General features: G+C 39.4%; 1 protein-coding gene across 3 annotated transcripts in view; it reads left to right on the top strand.

Annotated features, from left to right (window-relative positions):
• Positions 1 to 21,415, top strand: part of tox2 (TOX high mobility group box family member 2) — a 102,018-nt gene that overhangs the window by 76,486 nt on the left and 4,117 nt on the right. For 2 of the 3 annotated variants that reach the window (XM_061687849.1, XM_061687850.1), the window contains exons 5-7: positions 6,802 to 7,104; positions 8,505 to 8,735; positions 16,787 to 16,867. In XM_061687849.1, the coding sequence (XP_061543833.1) occupies positions 6,802 to 7,104; positions 8,505 to 8,735; positions 16,787 to 16,867 (615 nt within the window). The remainder of the gene's footprint in view (positions 1 to 6,801; positions 7,105 to 8,504; positions 8,736 to 16,786; positions 16,868 to 21,415) is intronic. The other variant, XM_061687851.1, reaches the window with a different exon arrangement.

The following is a 21,415-nucleotide window of genomic DNA, read 5'->3' as shown; positions in this document are numbered from 1 at the left end:
ATTCTCCTGTTTGGGTACTCGCTGTCCTCGTTTAGTGAGAACGATATTTGTCAGAAATTGAACTTTAATTAGTACGTTTTACTGACTCGGTGCAAGTTAGCTTAGCGCCTGGCATTCCCTCGGTAGTTCCGGAGCAGTAAAGGAAAGCAGAGAGAATGTTTGACGTGGTCGTGTCGTTTTTAGCAGGTTCAAAACTTTGCTTCCAGCGCCGTTGTCAGACATGCTTGAAGACATTTTCACACAGAAGCGAATACGCTGATGTCACCAACAAGAATGATCGCAATTGGTCGATAGAGTCTACCATATATACCGCGCACCCCTACTGTTGACTGTAAAGGAAATAAACGGAAGTCCACTTGGCTAATATCTGGATCATATTTAATGCTACGTACACTGTACACTGTCTACTTTCCAATGGCCTCCCATTATGCTACCAGCATACATCTGCTTCCCATGCTTCTCTTGACTCAGCATCTGCGTGATGTCACATAGAAAGCAGCGTTCGCTCCCGATGTACGATTCATAAATCGGCTGGTGCATTAATTCAGCGTAAATGACCCCCCCGGGGCGTGCAGAGGTTGATAAAGCAAAGACACGATGGGGAGAGGGCGGGCGAGGAGGCGGCGGCGGCGTCTTGCCGTCGTTAGCGCGCCGTGCCCTCAGGGCGAACGACGAGTAGCTTTGAGGGGCTTGCGAAGGACTCCCCCCTCTTGCCCCCGCCCCTCCCTCAGCCTGCGGGCTCGTGTTTACTGCGCTTTTTGAAGGATGGCTCCCGAGCGCGCCTCTAATTAAAGCTGTCACAGCTGGGTGCCTGCAGGGATAATGTTCTATTATTATAGTCATTTGTTTCAATTAAACGCTGGCTGATTTTACAATAGCGGCCGTGAACCTGCGCGAGTGAGCCATCACTCTAAACAAGATGGCTCCAGTCGAGCAGCCAGGAGGAGGCGGAGTGGGCGCTTTGTGTGTGTGTGTGTAGTCACATGATTGTATTTTTTTTTTAAAACACGGGATGGGACGGAGCTTATTAAAATATTCCAGACTGTGAATAAGGTGCAGTTTTATTGTTAATGAGCTTCGTTTTAAGCTCTCATTTTAGACTTTAACCCTTGACCTACCTGCTCAGCTAGTCAGTAGAGCCCTAAGATATGATATATGATATGATATAAACACTTCAATACAAAAACAAAGAGCACTATAATGTTGTACTATAAAAACATACACCAGTCATGAGATGATAAAAGAAAACAATTTTTTCCGCTTTTTTTTTCCTTCAGTTCATAATTGTGAGTGACACCGATGCTATCTGTTAGCACACCATGCCGTATTGCGGTGTTTGTTAGCATAATGCTAAGTGGACTTTTGTGTAACGTAATTGTTTTTGTTTTATTTTCAGGTTGACAGTAATCTTCAACTGAGAGTGGCAATAAACAGCTTGAAGCTTCTTTTTTGAAATGTTATTTACGAATTCTCAAAATAAATAAGTGCAATTGTAAAGCGTCTTTGAGTACCTTGGAAGCGCTATATAGGTGGCGTGCATTATTAATATTACTATTATTATTGTACTACGGTCATGTCATATCGACAGTTTTCACAAAAAAAAAGACAAAAAGTTTTTAATTCTCAATTCTTAATCGCTAGCTTTAATGTGGAATAAAAATAATTGATTGAGGCACAACAGAAGGGACTTCAGTCAATAATGAATACAAAATATATGGTGCTAACAAGTTGTGGAGGGCGAGAAGGCGCTACTTCTCGTCAGGACGCGCCAAGATGAGCTGTTTATTTTGAATGAAACCAAGTTTTGATTGTGGTGTTGTTTTGTATCTATTTCTGTTATAGCAGCCGTTATTTGTAGGTAAGTAAGTATTAATTAAGTAAGTAAGTATATCATGTTTTGGTAAAACTACCTACAGTTGTATGTATTTTTACCAAAACATCCATGGGAGTAGTCACATGTTCGCTGTGTATTTTAAAGAAAATACGCGGGATGGGATGGAGCTTATTAAAACAGACCAAACAGTGAATAATGTGCAGTTTTATCATTAATGGACTTCATTTTCAGCTCCCATTTTACAGTTTAATGTGGAATAAAATGATTGATTGAGGGGACTCCAGTTAATAATGAATAAAAAATCTATGACGCTAATAAGTTGGGGGGGGGGGGGGATAAAGAGAAGAAGCTACTGTTCACGAGGACATGCCAAGGTGAGGTGTTTTAGCCTTTGCTTTAAATCTCTCGGTCCTCCTTGTATCTGAGTAGCACCCTGCCATCTCATCTCAGTGCTGCTGGTCAAATCCCCTTAGCTAAATGAAATGGTGCAGGCAATTGGAGGTGAGGTCGGGCGCAAAGCAAAAGGGAACAATGCCTCTGTGATATTCCATCTCGGGCCCCCAATGTGCCGCACATAAATGGAAAGCCTTTTGTTATTTGACTCCCATTTGACTGTGATGTACAAGGCAGGAATGCAAACACGACAGGCGTAGAGACGGCGGCGGGCGGAGGAGGAGACGCACGCTCACCGCCCGTTTTCTGCCTTTACATCACAAGTTTAGCCGCGCCTGGACGCTCGCCATCGCCATATCCGAACGGCTCGCCTCACTCGCTATTTTTGGGGGATGGATCACGTATTTTTCTTGCTGTTGGTTAGATTGTGTTAAGTCTTTCTGTTACAGTATATGAACCTGTATTTTTTTTTTAATGACTAACTATTCTCTCAAGGATCACTTTTTGGTAAAAATCACACATTTTTAACCTGTTTCAGTGTAGTATAGTGTAAACTCCAACTCAACTGAATCAAGATTTGCTCCAAATTGAACATTTGGCTTCAGTTTAACATTTTAAAGATTTGACAGATGTTAACTTGTTGTGTAGCATTGTTTGACATTGAATTAAACTTACATTCCTTATTCCAGCCATTCACTCACTGACCTTACAGTAGTTGAAGCCTTTGCAGAGTGCTGTTCATGGATTTTGATTTGTTATATGTCAATAGAAATGTATTCAAAGAAGAACTGCTGACAGGGGCCAGCTTCATTGTGGGATGTTTGCTTCCGCTGAGAGGGAAATCATCTCAGTGCCCGAGAGTCATTCATGCTAAAAGCAGAGAGCGCGCTGACCGAAAAATTCCTCTAACTCAATGTTCCCCCTCATCTCGTCACTCAGAAATCAAACCATGCCATTATGAATTAGCATACAGTACCTATGGCAACCGACAACCTCCGTCTCAATCTTTCATAATGTTTGTACAGTCATCTGTGACTGGCCTGAAATGGCTGCCGCTCAATGCCACCGTTGATAGTAAATGAACCTTTCGTTTAAAGGTGACTCAATTCTGATTCTTTGAATCAGTTAATCACGCCGTGACAGTGATTTGTCAGTCTTTGACTAAATGTAATCACTCATGATGATGTATGACACAAACACAGACCACTGCTGTCCTGTCTTCTAAATTGGCACTGACCCAACAGACCTAAAAGCAACAAACAACTCGCCTAGCAGAGTTGAGTTGATAAATTGGGAGTTCCACAAGGCTCCTACTGTGAGCATGTGTGTGTTTTACCCTCGAACTTAACATAGTATATCCATCACATCATATTTCTGAGCACATATAGCGAATGGAATCTTCCTGGCTGCTTGCCATGTTTGCAAAATAAAGACTGGAAGTTTTCTGTAAAAACATGAACTTAATTAACTATCCATCAGATCTATCGTGAGTACATGACCTGCCGGTAGGTTGTTGGGACTTTGAGGTGTCAGTGTTTCCAGTGTTCTCACACTGGAAGTAAACCTTAGCTTCTTTCTTATCGGCAAAAAATGCACCAGTGCAAATGTTTGGGGGGGCTTCTTCGCAATGCCAAACTTAAATCATATTTGAAGAAATACCTTATATCTAACATTTACCGCCCATGCTCGTTTGTGTTGAAAGCACTTGTCGGCGCCTCAAATGCCGGCACTGACGCTGCCACGTATCTAATTATCTGAATGCATTCAGCCTCATGCCTTAACGACTGTGTGAACGCATCCTATGGACACGGCAATGTAAGTTCTCTCTAAAAGGGCACAGGGTTTTGATAGTCTTTACAATTGCTTAGCTTAGCAGTCATGATGGATTTGTGCAAATAAATTCCCCTTGTCTTGTCTTTACCACAGCACACCATCTACACAGCTGATGTGGCATCTGTAAAGCTGAAGTTTACAGTTGGGTTTTAAGAAAAAAAAGGGGTGCTGTATTTTTAATGAAAAGTCATTAATTGTGGAAAAAAGACAACAAATACGATGTATTGTTGTTATAAAATGATCGCTCGGTTCATAAATAAAATGCCGTACCTGAAATAGACACCATTTCGCTCATCTTGGCATCAAACCCAAGTTTTTCCTGGCTTGGCTTTCCCATCTTTACCACAGCAAATGTGGCGTCTGTAAAGCTGGTGTTTACGGTGAAGCTCGAAGAGAAAGTACTACTGATTGCTGCATGGACCTCAAATAGAGGCAATTTCCCAATTTGAACAATTAACATTACTATAGCCACTTTCACACTGGGCATCAAAGACTTTTTCTCAACTTTACCACAGCACACATGGCATCTGTAAAGGTGACGTTTACAGCAAAGGTTAAAGAGAAAGTCCAGCTGCATGCAGTTCTTGCATTCTCCTTTCTTACTCTACCTGTATTTGACTCGAAGGCTGGCGACACACACGCGCACACACACACGGCGTTCTTGCTTTTTTAGTTTCACGACGATTAACCGCTTCATTAGCCGTGGGGCACGACTCTCAGCTGGAATGTAAAAACCGTGAATGCTGTGAGCTTTGAGAACCGGTATGAATGATGATGGCGGGAGGAGGGGGAAAAAAATATACGTGCGATTCACAAACCAGCAGCAGCACAGTGAACGTGTTTGTGCTGCTTTCTGTGTGGAAAAAAATAAGAAGCCAATCAAATGTAACCCGACGTCAAATGTGCTTGATGAAGATAGCGATGAAAAGAACAATTATGCTGCAGTGAATATAACGCTGCTTTATTCTATTACAAGTAGCCGATCTCCTTGTTGTTTACATTAAACACGGTGGCTCCCGCTAAAGGGTGACCATTTCTTTCTTGTGTGCGCCAGGAGGCTGTTGCTATGGAAATAGAAGCACGGCAGCTATGATAGGCCATTCGTGTTTGATTAATTGGTTTTTCAACGTTTCTCGACTTGTGAGGACCCATAAAGAGCAAGCCCGTGGAAAATGGAAAATTAATGGGTTTCTATTTCCTACTCCCCCTTCACTCTTTTATTCACTTATTTTTGTGAGGCTATTTCCACCATGTTGAGTGTTTTGAATTATGATCGCAAGTTATTCTAAAATGCAGAAAGGAATGGTTTTTTTTTCATGGCGGCAAACACAGAAAATGATGAGTTTGAGCCTCATCACTTTGTTGTGTATTTTTTTTGTTGTTGTGTTTTTTTTTTACTCAGGCAATCCGCTGGGGGTCTATTATGATTAGAGAGCCTTCGTATCTAAAGTTCTACTCGTATTTATCAAGACCTCATACACGCTGCGGCCCTTTTGATTTGATCTTTTCCAGCTCTGGCGCTAATGTGTGATGTATTATTTAACTCATAAATTTTTTAAAAAATATAAATAAATAAATAAATAAAAGGGGGAACAAATGCTGGCTCATCACTTTCTGAACGAATAAATTGCCAAACGTTTCCCCATTTACGGCCGCATTAAAAGCATCCTTCTCACGTTCTGTCTCGACGCATCTCAGAGAAACGCTTTTGATGTGCTTATTATTCGGAGACTTTTAAAAGCGCTAAGAGCACGACGCGGCGAGAGTCTTCTGCGAGCACCCTTGAAGGCACAATGGAGACTGAAGAACATTCTCCATTGTGCTTCGCTCTGTTGACCAGAACGTGAGGAAAGAACAGTACCTTGATGTAACATGAGTAATAAAAAAAAAAATTTAATCTATACCAGTCACTGAAGGCTCCTGTCACAATTTTTTTCAAACTGTAATGACTAATCAAATGCAGTGCTGAACAAATTTAGAGACTATTTGAAGCGCTTTGATGCGGACTCTTTTGATTTCAGTGACCTCTCCACATTTGACCAGTTTGAACAGCAAGGCAAAGTCAGAAATCGGTCGAGCAACCACCAACACAAATGTTTCAGTTTTGGAATGCATTTTAATCAAGAAATCATCATAAAATGTTTTGTTGTTGTTTTGTACAAAACAGTAACTGTACAAATTCCTGGATAAGCTAGAAGAAAGGTCTTAATAGTGAATCCTGGAATTGATGATCAAACCTTGACACCATTCAGCCTAAGACGACCAAACAGTCCAGTTGTGATCGTTTCAATGAACTGAATAAATGAGAATATTCACAGGCATAAAGCCAAAGATACATATTGAATCATCGTGTTTAGCCTAGTTTTACACCTCTAGTGTATACTATCTGGTGTAGGTGTCAACATTTGCACTTTTCCGCTCTTCAAAAACTGTATTAGGCCTAATTACCACGTTAATTACCTCATCCCCAGATTAGTACTTTGTCCTTCTATGAAGGTCAATGGGAGAAAAAAAAATGCCAACAGCACCCACAGCCTCTGTTCAGCGGCACACGTACAGTAAGAGGGTTTCTTCCCTCTGTACACTCACATTCTTTTATCATATTCATTATCGAGCCTCTCTCAAATTGACAAATGCCATTTCCTCGTCTATTTGCGTATTTGGCTGATTGGCATTTGCATATTCTTGGGCTGCAGAGAAGATGATACTGTAGTAAAGCTGGTCTTCTTCTCTCACCCCAGATGCACGAGATGGCTTTGCACCACCACCACCTCCACCAACAGCAGCAACAACAACAACACCATCACCACCACCAGCAGCAGCACCACCCAGACGACGTTCGTTACGACCCCGCCCGTAACCACGCCCTGATTAACCGCTCGCCTCCGATACTGGCCAACCCAATGAGCGCGCTGTCCCAGCTGAACCCTCAGCTGGGCCGGAGCGCTCTTCCCCACGGGTCCCCCTCGCCTCCCGGGAGCAAATCGGCCACGCCCTCCCCCTCCAGCTCCAATCAGGAAGAGGAGACCGATCCTCATTCAAAGGTACTGACGTGGCTCGTGGTAGCAAGCTTGAGGATATTGTAGGGACCTTTTGTGCCATTCAGGGTTTTTATCCATTTGGGATTTTGTCAAATTAATAAAGATCAAATTCGCCAGGGGAGAATTTTTTTTTTTTACATTTTTAGAAATATCATCAGTGTTCCTTAAATATGCCAAAAACGGCAAAGCCACATAAAAAGAAGTCCCATTGAAAACAATTTGTGGATCCCACATTTGTCTTAACATAAACTACTGTAATCAATTTTAATTCGATGCATTCTTTTCCCACCAGATGGCGCTACATTTTCTCATTCAAAGCATGCGGCAAAAAAACACACAAAAAAATCACAGCATTGACTGACCCTTTACTGTGAGGGTGCCTTGCAACTAAAATGATAACCTGGTGTCACTATTGATCTTTGATGATGGTGTGCATGTAAAAAAAAAAAAGTGGGTGTGTGTTAGATATAGATGAATATTTATGTACACAAAATTGAATTCCAAGCAGCACAATAGAGTAGTGTGTGGCACTTCTGCCTCACAGTCAGGAGATCCGTGTTTGAACTCGCATGTTCTCCGATACTCCCAAACACAAACACATGCTTCTTCGATTAATTGAAGACTTTCCCATACATATGTGAATGGTGTGTGGATTGATTGCCGACCAGTCCAGATTGTACCCCGCTTCTTTCACCAAAAAGGAAGCTGGGATAGGCTCCAGCTAAGAAAAATGGATAGATGGATGATACAAAACGTTATAATATATTAATGGACCCAGAGGAAGTACTTGAAATGTATTTTGCATATCGACATATTGCATTAGAGGGCTACCTAGAAGGCTTTTTTTTTTTTTTTTTTTTGCATTCATTTGGATGCTAAATTGTAAAACTGTTGTCATAAATTGCCTATTGGCCAACATGCGTGAGGGGATTTGCTTTGTTTTCATCAGCGAACACACTGAGCTTCACATACATGGCCAGATGCAAATGAGCGCTTCGGAACTCTTAACACTATTAGATGTTAGAAGAGCAGGCTATGTCGGAATATTTCCCCTTCTCGGCGTGTGTGAATAAAAATGATTAGCATCTCTTTCGCGCTCTCTATTGGTAAGTAATTCCATTTGCACTCTCCACTTCGCTTGTGAGACCACCATCAAAGATGGAGCAGATCCAGCAGGTGATTTAAAATTCCTCTTGCCCAGAAATGCCCGCTTTTTTTTTTTTTTTTTTTTTTTTTTTTTTATATAACTTGGCGAAAAAGATTTAATGGATTCGGCTATTGCATCATACTGGTATAGCGGCAGGCCAGTGGTTCTTTTCGGGGTTCTTCAGAACATAGTGAATAAGTAGGCTTTTTTTTAACAGCACTTTCAATCGGCTTGTTTTTTACTTTTTTTCCCCCAGATGACGGGGGAGAAACGGCCATCGTCCGAGATGATGAAGCCCAAGCCCAAACCGCAGAAAAAGAAGAAGAAGAAGGACCCCAACGAGCCCACCAAGCCCGTGTCTGCGTACGCGCTCTTCTTCAGGGACACACAGGCGGCCATCAAGGGGCAGAATCCCAATGCAACGTTCGGTGACGTGTCCAAGATCGTTGCGTCCATGTGGGACGGCCTGGGAGAGGAGCAGAAACAGGTATTGTGTCGTGAAACGATATAGCAGCACTACGTAACGGTAACAGAAAATGTAACACTCCAAAATGGACTCTGTACCAACACGGTGGAATTATTTTGAAAACTCAGGGCCTGAAGCCAATTTCACTTGGCAACCAAGAATTTGATAGACATGTCTACCATCAGTAGACCCACAAAAAAAAAAAAAAAAAAAAAAACGTTTTTGTCATTGCCTATGTGCGGAGCATGTCAGCGAAGTTTGTAGATTCGGCATGAAACACAAACATTTTTGGAAAATGCAGCCCCCAAAGCCAGATGGACTTCACAACATGCAATTTAGTATACACGTCTATCATGAGTAGACGCACAAAATCGTCTCAAGAATCAATGTCAACCAACACAGAAAGTCTGCCGTTTTGGTTAGAAGCGAGCATTTTAGGGTCATTTTGGCCATTTCCGGATCTCTTTCAAATACGAACTTGTCCTAGACATTTTGTCAGATTGCTACCACATTTGGTCCACATATACTAGACGGATGGATGACACTAAATTGTGAAGACTTTTTGCTTTCGGCGTTATGTTTGGGCAGAGCATGGCAGCGAAGTTAGATACTTCGCTATACTCCCTATAAAGCCTATATCGCTACGGTACACAGAATATGGACGTCTCAAAAGCCATACCTGAAAAAAGACAGAAAGTGTGAGTTTGGTCTGAAGTGGCCATTTTAAAATTTGTTTGATTCGACTGCCACCGCACTTTGAATTTTGTTGTTTTTGTCATTGCGAGTTTGAGGAATTGCCATGAAACACAATTTTCTTTCGAAAATTCAGCCCCTGAAGCACGGATCTTTCAGCTACATGAAATTTGGTAGGCATGTCTATCATGAGCAGACCCACACAAAAAAAAGTCTAAAGAAGCCATGCTATTTTGTTTTGACGCAGCTACTTCAGGACGAATTTTGGCCATCGCCAGCATCCTTCAAAAACAAAGATATTTTGTCCACTTGTTACCAAATTTGAACCATGTGTCACGAGTAGACCCCTAAAAAAAGTCTCAAGAATGCGTATCTGAAAAGACAAAAAGTTAACACATTCGATTCTCTATGAGATGAAATCCTGTAAAGAATGTATCTGATGGTTTACGACGCACGTGGGTTATTTGTAAGTTGAGTTAAAGCTCTGACATGGCTGACAAATGGCATCGAACATAGGAAGTTTGGCATTGTTGTTGGAAGCGCCCGTTTTAGTGTCATTTGGCCATTTCCCAATAAGTGGCGGCGATGTTTGATTACCGGTCGTAAAACACAATTCAGCCCCCGAAGCATTTATCCTTGAGCACATTAAATTTGGCTGGCAGGTCTATCATGAGTAAACCCACAAAAAGTCTCAAGAATGCGTGTCCGAAAAGACAAGAGTTCACACATTCGATGCTCTATGAGATGAAATCCTGTAAAAAAGAAAAGGGAAAAAAACGTGTCTGATGGTTTACGTGATGACACACATTTGTTATTTGTAGCTTGAGTAAAAGCTCTCCCATGGCTGACAAATGGCCTCAAGTCGATTGTCTGTTTTGTGTACCACCAAAGACACTCGAGGTGCCGGACTTTGGAGGCTGTCCGTCGCTTTTATTCGCAGTTAATTTTTGCCGCCTCCACAGCGCCTCTTCGCCATGAATCTTCATTTGGGTGTCTGACACCCCTGAATGCGTAGTCCTCATTTCCTGTCCTTTTATTTATATGTGTTGCCGGGTGATTTGATCACGCCGGGGGAATACGAGTTTAGCAATTGTGTCCACGTCCTTGGTTTGGCCTCAAGGACATCTGCAGCTGAAATGTTATTGTTTGCCGTCGCTCTTAACCCGCCGCGTGCCGGATGCTTCGAGAAACATTTACGGCATTACCTGGGAAAAGAGAGGGAAAAAAAAAACCAATCCCATCATTTCACTTCAAATTTTTTTTCCCCCATTTTGTTTGCTCATTTGTCCGTTTAATCAAACAGGTCACCTCGCGAGAGCGCCTTGTTGAGCTAATGCCGTCGCTATTGCCAGAAAGCGCTCTGGCCGATCATTGCGCTGATTGCTCTCTTTTCAGGGCTGACTAATGGGTAAAATCATTTGAATTAATACATCGCAAAAGAGCGTAAAAGAATTCTGTCCAGCAGTGCAAATTAACTATATGACAAATGATTACGGCATGAGCCATAAAAGCTAAATTTATACCTGCCATTTGGCAGAAAAGAGGCGGGGAGGCAGACTCTATAGCCTACAAATGGTTTGGTGTGGGTTAGTGAAATTATAAGTATAAATTAGATAGATAGATAGATAAATAGATAGATAGATAGATAGATAGATAGATAGATAGATAGATAGATAGATAGATAGATAGATAGATAGATAGATAGATAGATAGATAGATAGATAGATAGATAGATAGATAGATAGATAGATAGATGAGTTACTTCATCTATCATTCAACGCAGATGTTCAAAATATACGGTTCACAAATAATCCTCCTTTGATTTAAAGGATCAAATATGTACTGTAATAATGAATAAATAGTGAATAAATGAATAATGTATACATAAATCCAGACGATTTACAACTAACGTGGCTGTATGGGGCGTTCAAGGACACTGTCAAGCTGCTTTGTGTTAACAACACTTCCCAATTAGCTGCTGTGTGCTGTTATTGTCGTTCAACCACGACAACAGTTTCTTTGTTGTGGCCTTTTCCTATTTGCGATTGTGTAGTCGACAGTGTTGTCCTTGAGATTTCTTTTAATCATGTTTATGTTTATACATGGCTTTTTATTATTATTAAAACGCCATATTTTCTTCCTTTTAATTCCCAGAGGCTTTTCAGTGCGAGATCAATGCATTATTTGGGCTGTTTTTGTCCTCAAGGTGCGGTCATGTTAAAGTTGCCTCAGAAACTCGAAAGCACTTCGTTTTGTTTTGGGTTAAGATTAAAATACGGTTTGTGTTTTTTTTTTTTTGGTGAACAATTCTGTATTTTAGAGCTCCCCAACACAGCCCCAAAAAAACTCATTAACAAGTGCCACCTGGAGAGTTTCATAAAAAAAATTTAAATTAATTATCCCACAATACCAGTGTCACCGACTGACACGAAATTTGGCAGACTTGTCGATCATAAAAGGACGGACAAAAAAATTGTTAAAAGACCCAGGCCAGACATTTAACAGGAGGTCAGCCATTTTGGTTTTAAGCATCCATTTTGAATTTGAGGATTCGCAGAACGTAAATAAATGTTTGCCCCTGACACAAGTTTCACCAATTGACACCAAATTTGGTGGCTAGGTCTTTCTTAATAGGATGCAAGTCTCAAGCACCAATGCCTGAAATTGACCAGGAAGTCAGCCATTTTGATTTGAAGCAGTGATTTTTGGCAAATTCCCAGATTCAGGTTAGAGAATTTGCCCAAATGAGCCTCAATTGGAAGCAGATCTGCTAGACAGATGGGATGTGCTAAATTATATACCGATATATATATTTTGCCTATGTGAAATAATATGGGAATAGCATTTTGATGATTCCGCAAGAAAATGCGGGTGCGAGGGTCCGTTCGTCACAGTTTTAATCATCAGTTAAGGTTGTTTCTTCTTGTCCGCCCGGGGCTCATCACTCAGCTGGCTGTCAGCAGGGTGCGGCGTTATTGTTTCCTGTAATTAAGGGCTTATCAAACAAGTGCATTTCATTAAGCTACAATTAAGGGGCTAATTCGAGCGACGCACCTTCGTGTCGGGGTGGCGAAGGCGGTGTACGCGCTCCTCTCACGGCTTTTAATTCGCGCTGACCTGCAGCCTACCCACGTCGGCTAATGAAGCCGCTCTTTTTGTGGTAATTAGACATCCTTAGGCAGTGGTAATTTATTTTAAAAAATCAGTGTCGCTGTGCAAATCGTTAGCAGTGTTGAAATTAATTCGAAATGAAAGCTGCTGGGAGTCGTTTGAGACGTTTGTTTTACAGTAAGTGGCTGTTTTAATCACTCCTACGCTCCACCTATAGGTGTGAAATGTCATTTACCTGCCAGCCATCCTGGTAAATACAATTAGACATACTGTGCCTTTAAATTTACTTTATTATTGTTGTTGCTGTTTTTTTTTTTTTTTTTTTTTTCTACAACAACTGAACGGTAACATTTGCACTGACGTTAGCAGTAGGACAACATGAAAGACGTCCTGGCTGGTACACCAATGTTACATAAATCACAAAAGAAGAAGAACATAGGTTGCCATGCCAACAACATTGATGCTTCCTTTTACGTGCCAGAACTAACAACCCAGGATTCAGTCCTGGCTTCCACGATGGACGTGCCAAAGTCTTTGAATATTCCATCCATTTTCTGAGCCGCTTCTCCTCACAAGGGTCGCGGGCGTGCTGGAGCCTATCCCAGCTGTCATCAGGCAGGAGGCGGGGTACACCCTGAACTGGTTGCCAGCCAATCGCAGGGCGCATACAAACAAACAACATTCGCACTCACAGTCACGCCTATGGGCAATTTAGAGTCTCCAATGAATGCATGTTTTTGGGATGTGGAAGGAAACCGGAGTGCCCGGAGAAAACCCATGCAGGCACGGGGAGAACATGCAAACTCCACACAGGCGGGGCCGGGAATTGAACCCCACTCCTCAGAACTGTGAGGCTGACGCTCTAACCAGTCGTCCACCGTGCCGCCCAAAATATAAATATACAACTTAAATTTTATATATATATATGTATATATATATATATATATATATATATATATATATATATATATATATATATATATATATATATATGTGTGTATATATATATATATATATATATATATATATATATATATATATATATATATATGTATATATATGTAAATTTAAACATTTTTTAATATAATTTTAGATATTCTACATTTATATTTAAGAAATGAGTTAACTAAAAAACTAATTAACAAGAAACTAATCAACTGAAATAATAATATTTACTATATATATATATATATATATACATATATATATATATATATATATAGTAAATATTATTTTATTATAATTATAATTTACAATTTAAATAAATACATTTCTTAAAACATAAGTAAATAAATAAACAAAACATTAACAGCAATAATAATATTCATTAACATGAATATAAATGCAGATTATAGATAAATATTAACATTATTATACTGAATTCGTCATTTTGTTGTATACACATCAGAGAATAAGGTTTAATAACAATTGCCCACCCGCCCCCCCCCCCCCACAAAAAAAAACCACATTCAGTGTATTTGTCATGGAAGATAAAGTTATATCGTATATAGACGAGCGAAAAGATAAACATCAGCTGTTTGGGCCGGAGATTGTATCCACCTTGTTTGCTCGAGTGTGCGTCTGCGTGTTTGTTTCCGTGTTAGCAGTGGCTGACAGCCTACACGACATGTGCAGTCGTAGCGCATGAATGCTTAATGGTAATTTTAGACCGCCTCTTGCAAAGAAAATTACCCCCCATCCACACGAAGCGCTCCGGAGGACGACCACTACTTACCTATGACAACTCCACTTCGTGGAACCACACTGAAGAAAAATTAGATTTATTGTGCAAATCTGCTCCAAGCTGGTTTTCTTTTATGTCTATTGGTAACATTGTACAACCCCAATTCCAATGAAGTTGGGATGTTGTGTTAAACATAAATAAAAACAGAGTACAATAATTTGCAAATCATGTTCGACCTATATTTAATTGAATACACTACAAGATATTGAATGTTCAAACTGATAAACGTTATTGTTTTTAGCAAATAATCATTAACTTAGAATTTTATGGCTGCAACACGTTCAAAAAAAAGCTGGGACAGGTGGCAAAAAAGACTGAGAAAGTTGAGGAATGCTCATCAAACACCTGTTTGGAACATCCCACAGGTGAACAGGCTCATTGGGAACAGGTGGATGCCATGATTGGGTATAAAAGGAGCTTCCCTTAATTGCTTAGTAATTCACAAGCAAAGATGGGGCGGGGTTCAGCTCTTTGTGAACAACTGTGTGAGAAAGTAGTCGAACAGTTTAAGGACAATGTTCCTCAACGTACAATTGCAAGGAATTTAGGGATTTCATCATCTACGGTTCAGAAAATCTGGATAAATCCCTGCATGTAAGCGGCAATGCCGAAAACCAACATTGAATGCCCGTGACCTTCGATCCCTCAGGCGGCATTGCATCAAAAACTGACATCAATGTGTAAAGGATATCACCACATGGGCTCAGGAACACTTCAGAAAACCAATGTCAGTAAATAATGTTTGCCGCTACATCCGTAAGTGCAAATTGAAACTCTACTATACAAAGCAAAAGCCATTTATCAACAACACCCAGAAACGCCGCCGGCTTCTCTGGGCCCGAGCTCATCCAAGATGGACTGATGCAAAGTGGAAAAGTGTTCTGTGGTCCGACGAGTCCACATTTCAAATTGTTTTTGGAAATTGTGGACGTCGTGTCCTCCGGGCCAAAGAGGAAAAGAAGCATCCAGACTGTTATGGATGCAAAGTTCAAAAGCCAGCATGTGTGATGGTATGGGGCTGTGTTAGTGCCAATGGCATGGGTAACTTACACATCTGTGAAGGCACCATTAATGCTGAAAGGTACATACAGGTTTCGGAGAAACATACGCTGCCATCCAAGCAACGTCTTTTTCATGGACGCCCCTGCTTATTTCAGCAAGACAATGCCAAAGCACATTCTGCCCATGTTACAACAGTGTGGCTTTGTAGTAAAAGAGTGCGGGTACTAGACTGGCCTGCCTGCAGTCCAGACCTGCCTCCCATTGAAAATGTGTGGCGCATTATGAAGCGTAAAATACGACAACGGAGACCCCGGACTGAAGCAAGAATGGGAAAGAATTCCACCTACAAAGCTTCAACAATTAGTGTCCTCAGTTCCCAAACGTTGTTAAAAGAAAAGGTGATGTAACACAGTGGTAAACATGACCCTGTCCCAGCTTTTTTGTTTTTTGTTAATAATTATTTTCTAAAAACAATCACGTTTATCAGTTTGAACATTAAATATCTTGTCTTTGTAGTGTATTCAATGAAATATAGGTTGAACATAATTTGCAAATCATTGTATTCTGTTTTTATTTGTTGAACACAACGTCCCAACTTCATTGGAATTGGGGTTGTATAAGTCGTTATGTGACATTTCTCAGTAAATAAGGCAGCAATCTTAAGAACGACATTCACACATACAGTTACTACATGCAGGCGGTGTGGAACTTTGAAGATGGAAATTTTGGTGCTGATATACAGTAAATTAGGCTTGTTTCGGCTTTGGCAGAGGTTTGATCGAGTTAGTTAGCGAGTCAGTTAGTTGACGCATTAGCAAGTGCTTTAGTTCTCTAGTCAATTAGTCAGTCAGTTAGCAAGTTACTAGCTAGTTAATAAGTCAGTTATTTTGTTCATGTGTACTTATTTAGAAAGTTAATGATCAATTGTTTAGCAATCTGGTAAGTCATTTACTTGGTTAAAACATCAGTCAGTTAGCTAGCCACTTGGTTAGTCAGTTAGCAAGTGAGTTAGTCAGCGATCAGTTGGTAACTCATCGCTCAGTTAGTGAGTTAGTCAGCTGGTTAAATAGTGAATTATTTTTTGGGAGAGTTAGTATGTTAGCAAATCTGTTAGCGAGTCTGTGAGTTATCAAATTAGTGAGTTAACGAGTCAGTCAGTTACTTAACAAGGTTGCTAAACCTTGGGCAAAGTGGCTTAATTACCCAATCAGACAGTTAGTGAGCTAGTTAGTAATCTAGTCAGGTATAGTTGTAGGCCAGTCAGAGAATTTATTTACAAGTCGGTTTCGCCGCGAGCAAGTTGGTAAAAAAGGTAGTGGCTCAGCCAGTTAGTTGGCAAGTTTGTTTGTCAGTTAAAGCATCAGTCGACCAGGGAAGTGTTAGCTAGTAAGTTTGTTAGCAGAATCACTCAACAAAATGTTGCAAATTCATGACACATAACATCTGAATACTGAATGAGCAGGCCTCGACATGTGATCACTTTGTAATCAACTGCCGCTGTTGTCTTTGTTTGTTCCTGCAGAACTACAAGAGGAAAACAGAAGCGGCTAAAAAGGAGTACCTGAAAGCCTTGGCTGCCTACAGAGCCAGTCTGGTTTCCAAGGTAACCGTCATTGCGCATGCGTGTGTGTGTGTGTGTGTGTGTGTGTCTGTGTCTGTGTGTGTGTGTGTGTGTGTGTGTGTGTGTGCGCGCGCACGTGTGTAGGTCATGTCTTTGATATGCATGGGTCAGTGGCGATATAAAGGATGATACATTGGCAAAGAGGAAAAAAAGGAATCACATCTTTAGGTCTCCACACTTCCTTTGAGTCGAGAAAATAAATACATTTTCCAGGTTTCCACATAGAACTGTGTAAAGAATCAAACATATTAAAATAATAAACATAAATAAATACCAAATAAATTCTATATTAGTCGTTTTATTAGTCATTTTGTAAATATTTTCGTAAATATGAAATAATAAATGGGTACATACAAATAATTTTGGATAAATACAAATATGAACATTAAAATTATTAATGAAAATAAATATTACTGTACATTATTTCAGTAATTTTAAAGTTATTTCTATGTCTTTAAACACAAATGAATAAATATAAAATAATGGAAAAACAAAATCATAAATAAATTAATGCAAATGATGAATACAAACAAGATTTGCAAGATTTGTATTTTTCATTGAATACATAAATAATGGAAAATAAATAAAATAACAAATATTTCTAAAAATATAAACAAATAAATACAAATTATAGTAATTAACAATTATTTACTGATATTACATTATTATTAATATTTTATTCTAGTCGTTTTTTTGTTTGTGTATTCAAATGTAAATAAGTAAAAAATACAAACTATATAAAATGATAAATAAATAAAACAAACATTAATTTCACTTGATTATTATTTTTATGATTTTTTTTATTCTGTCGTGTAAGAAAATAAATAACAATCAACAAATATATTATATAATAAATAACAAATATAAATATACAAATTTATATTAATATTATTTGATTTGATAATTATTTTAGTTGTTTTTTTTTACATATTGTAGAGGAGTATTTTTTTGTTATTCCTAAAATAACCACATGCCGTGCATCATAATGCTTTTGTTTGTTTTTCTAAATGTTTTTAGCTACGCTTCCACAAGTGACTTCCTCACGTAACATCTTCAAACCTTCTCTTCCGAAGCAAATTCATTTCTTCGCATTCCTCCTTCATTGTTCTCTTGTTCTTGCGACTCCAAATGACATTTCCATACTAAGCCCCGCCCATCCGTGCCTCATTTCCTCTCCCCGAAACAAGCACCTTGATTGAGGCATGAATAGTTCATTCATCACCCTCTTGACGGCGGGCGCGCTTTCGACTCAAAAGCCGCTTGTCTATGCTCAATTGAGCATTGATTGACACCATACATTGAAGACATCGCCAGTCAAAAAAATAAAGCAAAAATAAAAACTTTGTCAGCCAATCAGAGCGCGGGATGATTGAAATGAGTCTTTTGACTTTAAGTGGATGTGGAGGCAATTGGGGTTGCACATCCTCGCCGTGCACCTGTTGCCTTTTTTTGTTTCGTCAACAAATGTCGCTAACTACTAGGGTTGGGAACGATAAACCAATGCGACCGGATATCCGTTTGGAAAGGCGAGAGATACGACTGTATCGGTACCAGACTCCTTAACTTGTGCGAAATCCGCTAGGCATCCTTGGATACATCGATTGTAGTGTTGTTGACGGGCCATCGCGAGGCTAGGAATCGGTTGCCTGAGGTTTTCTGTTTTCATCTCTGAAAACAAGGACGAGAGCTCTCTCGCTGCGGTCCGCACGTAAAGTTATGTTTACAACCAAAACCAGTGGTGGGCAGTAGCAACGCTACTAGTTTAACTAGATTTCTCCATTGCGTCACTATTTCTGGATCAATTAGCTTTTCAGTAAAGTTACTTTCATGGTCACAGCGATAGCAAAGTACCGTGCTCAGACGCCATTTCCCCGGCAGTTGTAAACATCTGGGCAATTGCCATGGGCTATACCTCAGCAAATAAATGCTTCTTCTCGAGTCCTCACAGTCCACTTATACGTTTCAGTGTTGGTACCGTGTGTCCTCAAACTCTCGTGAGCATCTGAGGCGTCCATTAACAGGACACACAGCCGGGTATGTCCCGAAGCTAACGCAGCAATAGCCAGTTGAGCTAAACTAGTCATCACGACTTCAAGTTCAAAAAGTCAGTTAGCACTCAGCAAGCAATTCGGGGAAAAAAACATTCTTACAGTAGTAAGAATGTAATTTCATAGAATTGGATTAAGTCATGAGTCTACATCAACAAACGTTAACTATCGCATTGTTCCCGCACCGTGTCGAACCAAATCGCATCGCTCCCATACCGAACCGAACCGCCCTTAAAGATTTTTGAATCAAATTGCAACCCGTGTATCTAGATATGCATCGAATCGGTCTCATGCCAAAGATTCCCAACTCTATCTAGTTTCTGGCGTGAGGAATCCAGAGAAAGTCTTCTCAACGCCGCCGGTTTAAAAATGACTCTGAGCCTCGGCTCATTTTCCTCTGATAAATAGGAAATCGATTGAATGACCGACGCTCCTTTAAGTAAAGAAATCCTCTCGCCATATTTCTTACGGCACTATTTCATTTTCCACTTGGCCCTCCTATCACCTCTCCATCCATCCATCCATCCCTTCATCCCTTTGCATTGATTATTCCGGGGAAAGGGAGTTGGGGGTGTCCATCACTCCACCCCCGCTTGACACTTAATGAGAAGGAGCGCTTGTTTGTCATACACACGGACACAAAACGGTTTGAAGGAATAAATACGATTTCACACATGGCGTAGTGTTAGTCACATTTGCTAAGTGTTTTTAGTTTGCGTCGTCTCTCATTGGAAAGCTATCTTGGCATCTTTTTATCATAGCATATTCTAACAATCTTAGTATTGTTATTATCAGAGCAACTTTGTTCTACCTCCAGAATAAAATAAAATGTTTTGGAATAAACAAGAGTTCTGGCCAAGAATACAAATAAATAAATAATTTTAAAAATGCTAATAATTATTGATACTCTTTATTAGAGCTTTCTAATTAATTGCCAATCAAATTTAATATTATTATTAAATGTATTAATGTTTGGTATTACTATTGTTAGTGTTGTTATTATTTTGGGGTATTATTTTTTTTTAAAAGAAAGAAAATGTTCTTACACTACTTTATGACTAGGGCAAATTATTATAAATTAAATGTGTTATTTCTATTTTTATTTTAAGTTGTATTTTTAATAGTAATTTTATTTTTTAATAATAAAATATAAAGATTTGATACAGCTCCTGCTAAGTAAAATCATGGAAACTAAATATGTATTAATAATAATAATAATGTATTATAATTTATTAATTTAAAAGAATATTTGTAAATATTATATTAATAATAATAATAATAATAATGTATTTATTTTAAAACTATTGTGTACAATAGTTTAGAAAATGTACAACATTACTATGACAAATGATTGCACATTAAATATGTATTATTATTATTAGATTTTCTTTTTATTGTTATTATTACTCTTTTGTATTAGTTTTCAATAATAATTTATCTATACCGTTCTTTTTAGGACCTGGCATATCAATTGGACAAATCATCTATATTATTATTATTATTATTACTATTATTATTATTTTATTATTATTATTATTTCGCTACATTATGAGGGTGAGTTATTGCACATTAAATATTAATCAGTTTAAGTGTATTATTTTTTTCTACACTTAAGAATTGTTGATACAGTACAGCCCTTTATTGAAATTTGAACATTTGAAAATTAAAAATATTATGATGTTATTACTTTTACTTACTTACCTCCATTACCAGGCAAACTATTGCAAGGTAAATATATGAAAGTATTAATGTTTTTTCCAGGGAGTGCATGCAGGCGTCGTATATTTAGTTTAGTGTATTTATAGAAAGGGAAAAAAGGGGAGCAGCAATAACGCTGGCAGAGAGACGTGATTGTTTGTTGGAACAATGGAGCTTGCTGTTGGTCGCTCTTAGTCGCCTTATGCTGTCACGACGCCTCACGCTGGCATGTTTCACACTATTGAAACTTTGCTGTTACAATATCACACACTCGGAAAGTTTTGGCTGGCTCGGGAGTGCGAACGTTTTTGGAACGAGTGAAGTTGAGACAATGCGCTCATCTACTGACTTGGACTTGAACAGGCAGGTTACAAAGGGCCGGAGTTGCCCACTGGCCTTAGAGACAGTACAAGGAAATCTCAGCATCAGACGCAGAGTGGTTGCATCTACACACTTCTTAATGGGGGAGGCTTTATCACACAAACGGCGTTTGGCCAAGCTCTGACCTTGTGGAGTTGAGTTATTAGCGTTTTGTGTTTTATGGCGCATCCTCAAACTTCAAGGACAAGTTCGTCGTCTTTGGAAAACACGTGGAATACGTCTCTAAAATGGCTGCGTCCAACCAAAATACCTGGCTTCCTGTGTGTTTTCGAGAATGACTTGTTTAGACATTTTTGTAGGTCCAAGCAAAACTGTTTTTGAAGATTTAGGTGGAATCGGGAGGTGTGGGATTTGACGCTACTGAGACCAGAATTTATCAGCAAGCTCTCAACAAACAGTGACG

The sequence above is a fragment of the Phycodurus eques genome, chromosome 10 (assembly GCF_024500275.1).
Source record: "Phycodurus eques isolate BA_2022a chromosome 10, UOR_Pequ_1.1, whole genome shotgun sequence".
Lineage (NCBI taxonomy): Eukaryota > Metazoa > Chordata > Actinopteri > Syngnathiformes > Syngnathidae > Phycodurus > Phycodurus eques.
The sequence above is the reverse complement of the archived record's forward strand: the minus strand, read 5'-3'. Positions and strand labels throughout refer to the sequence as shown.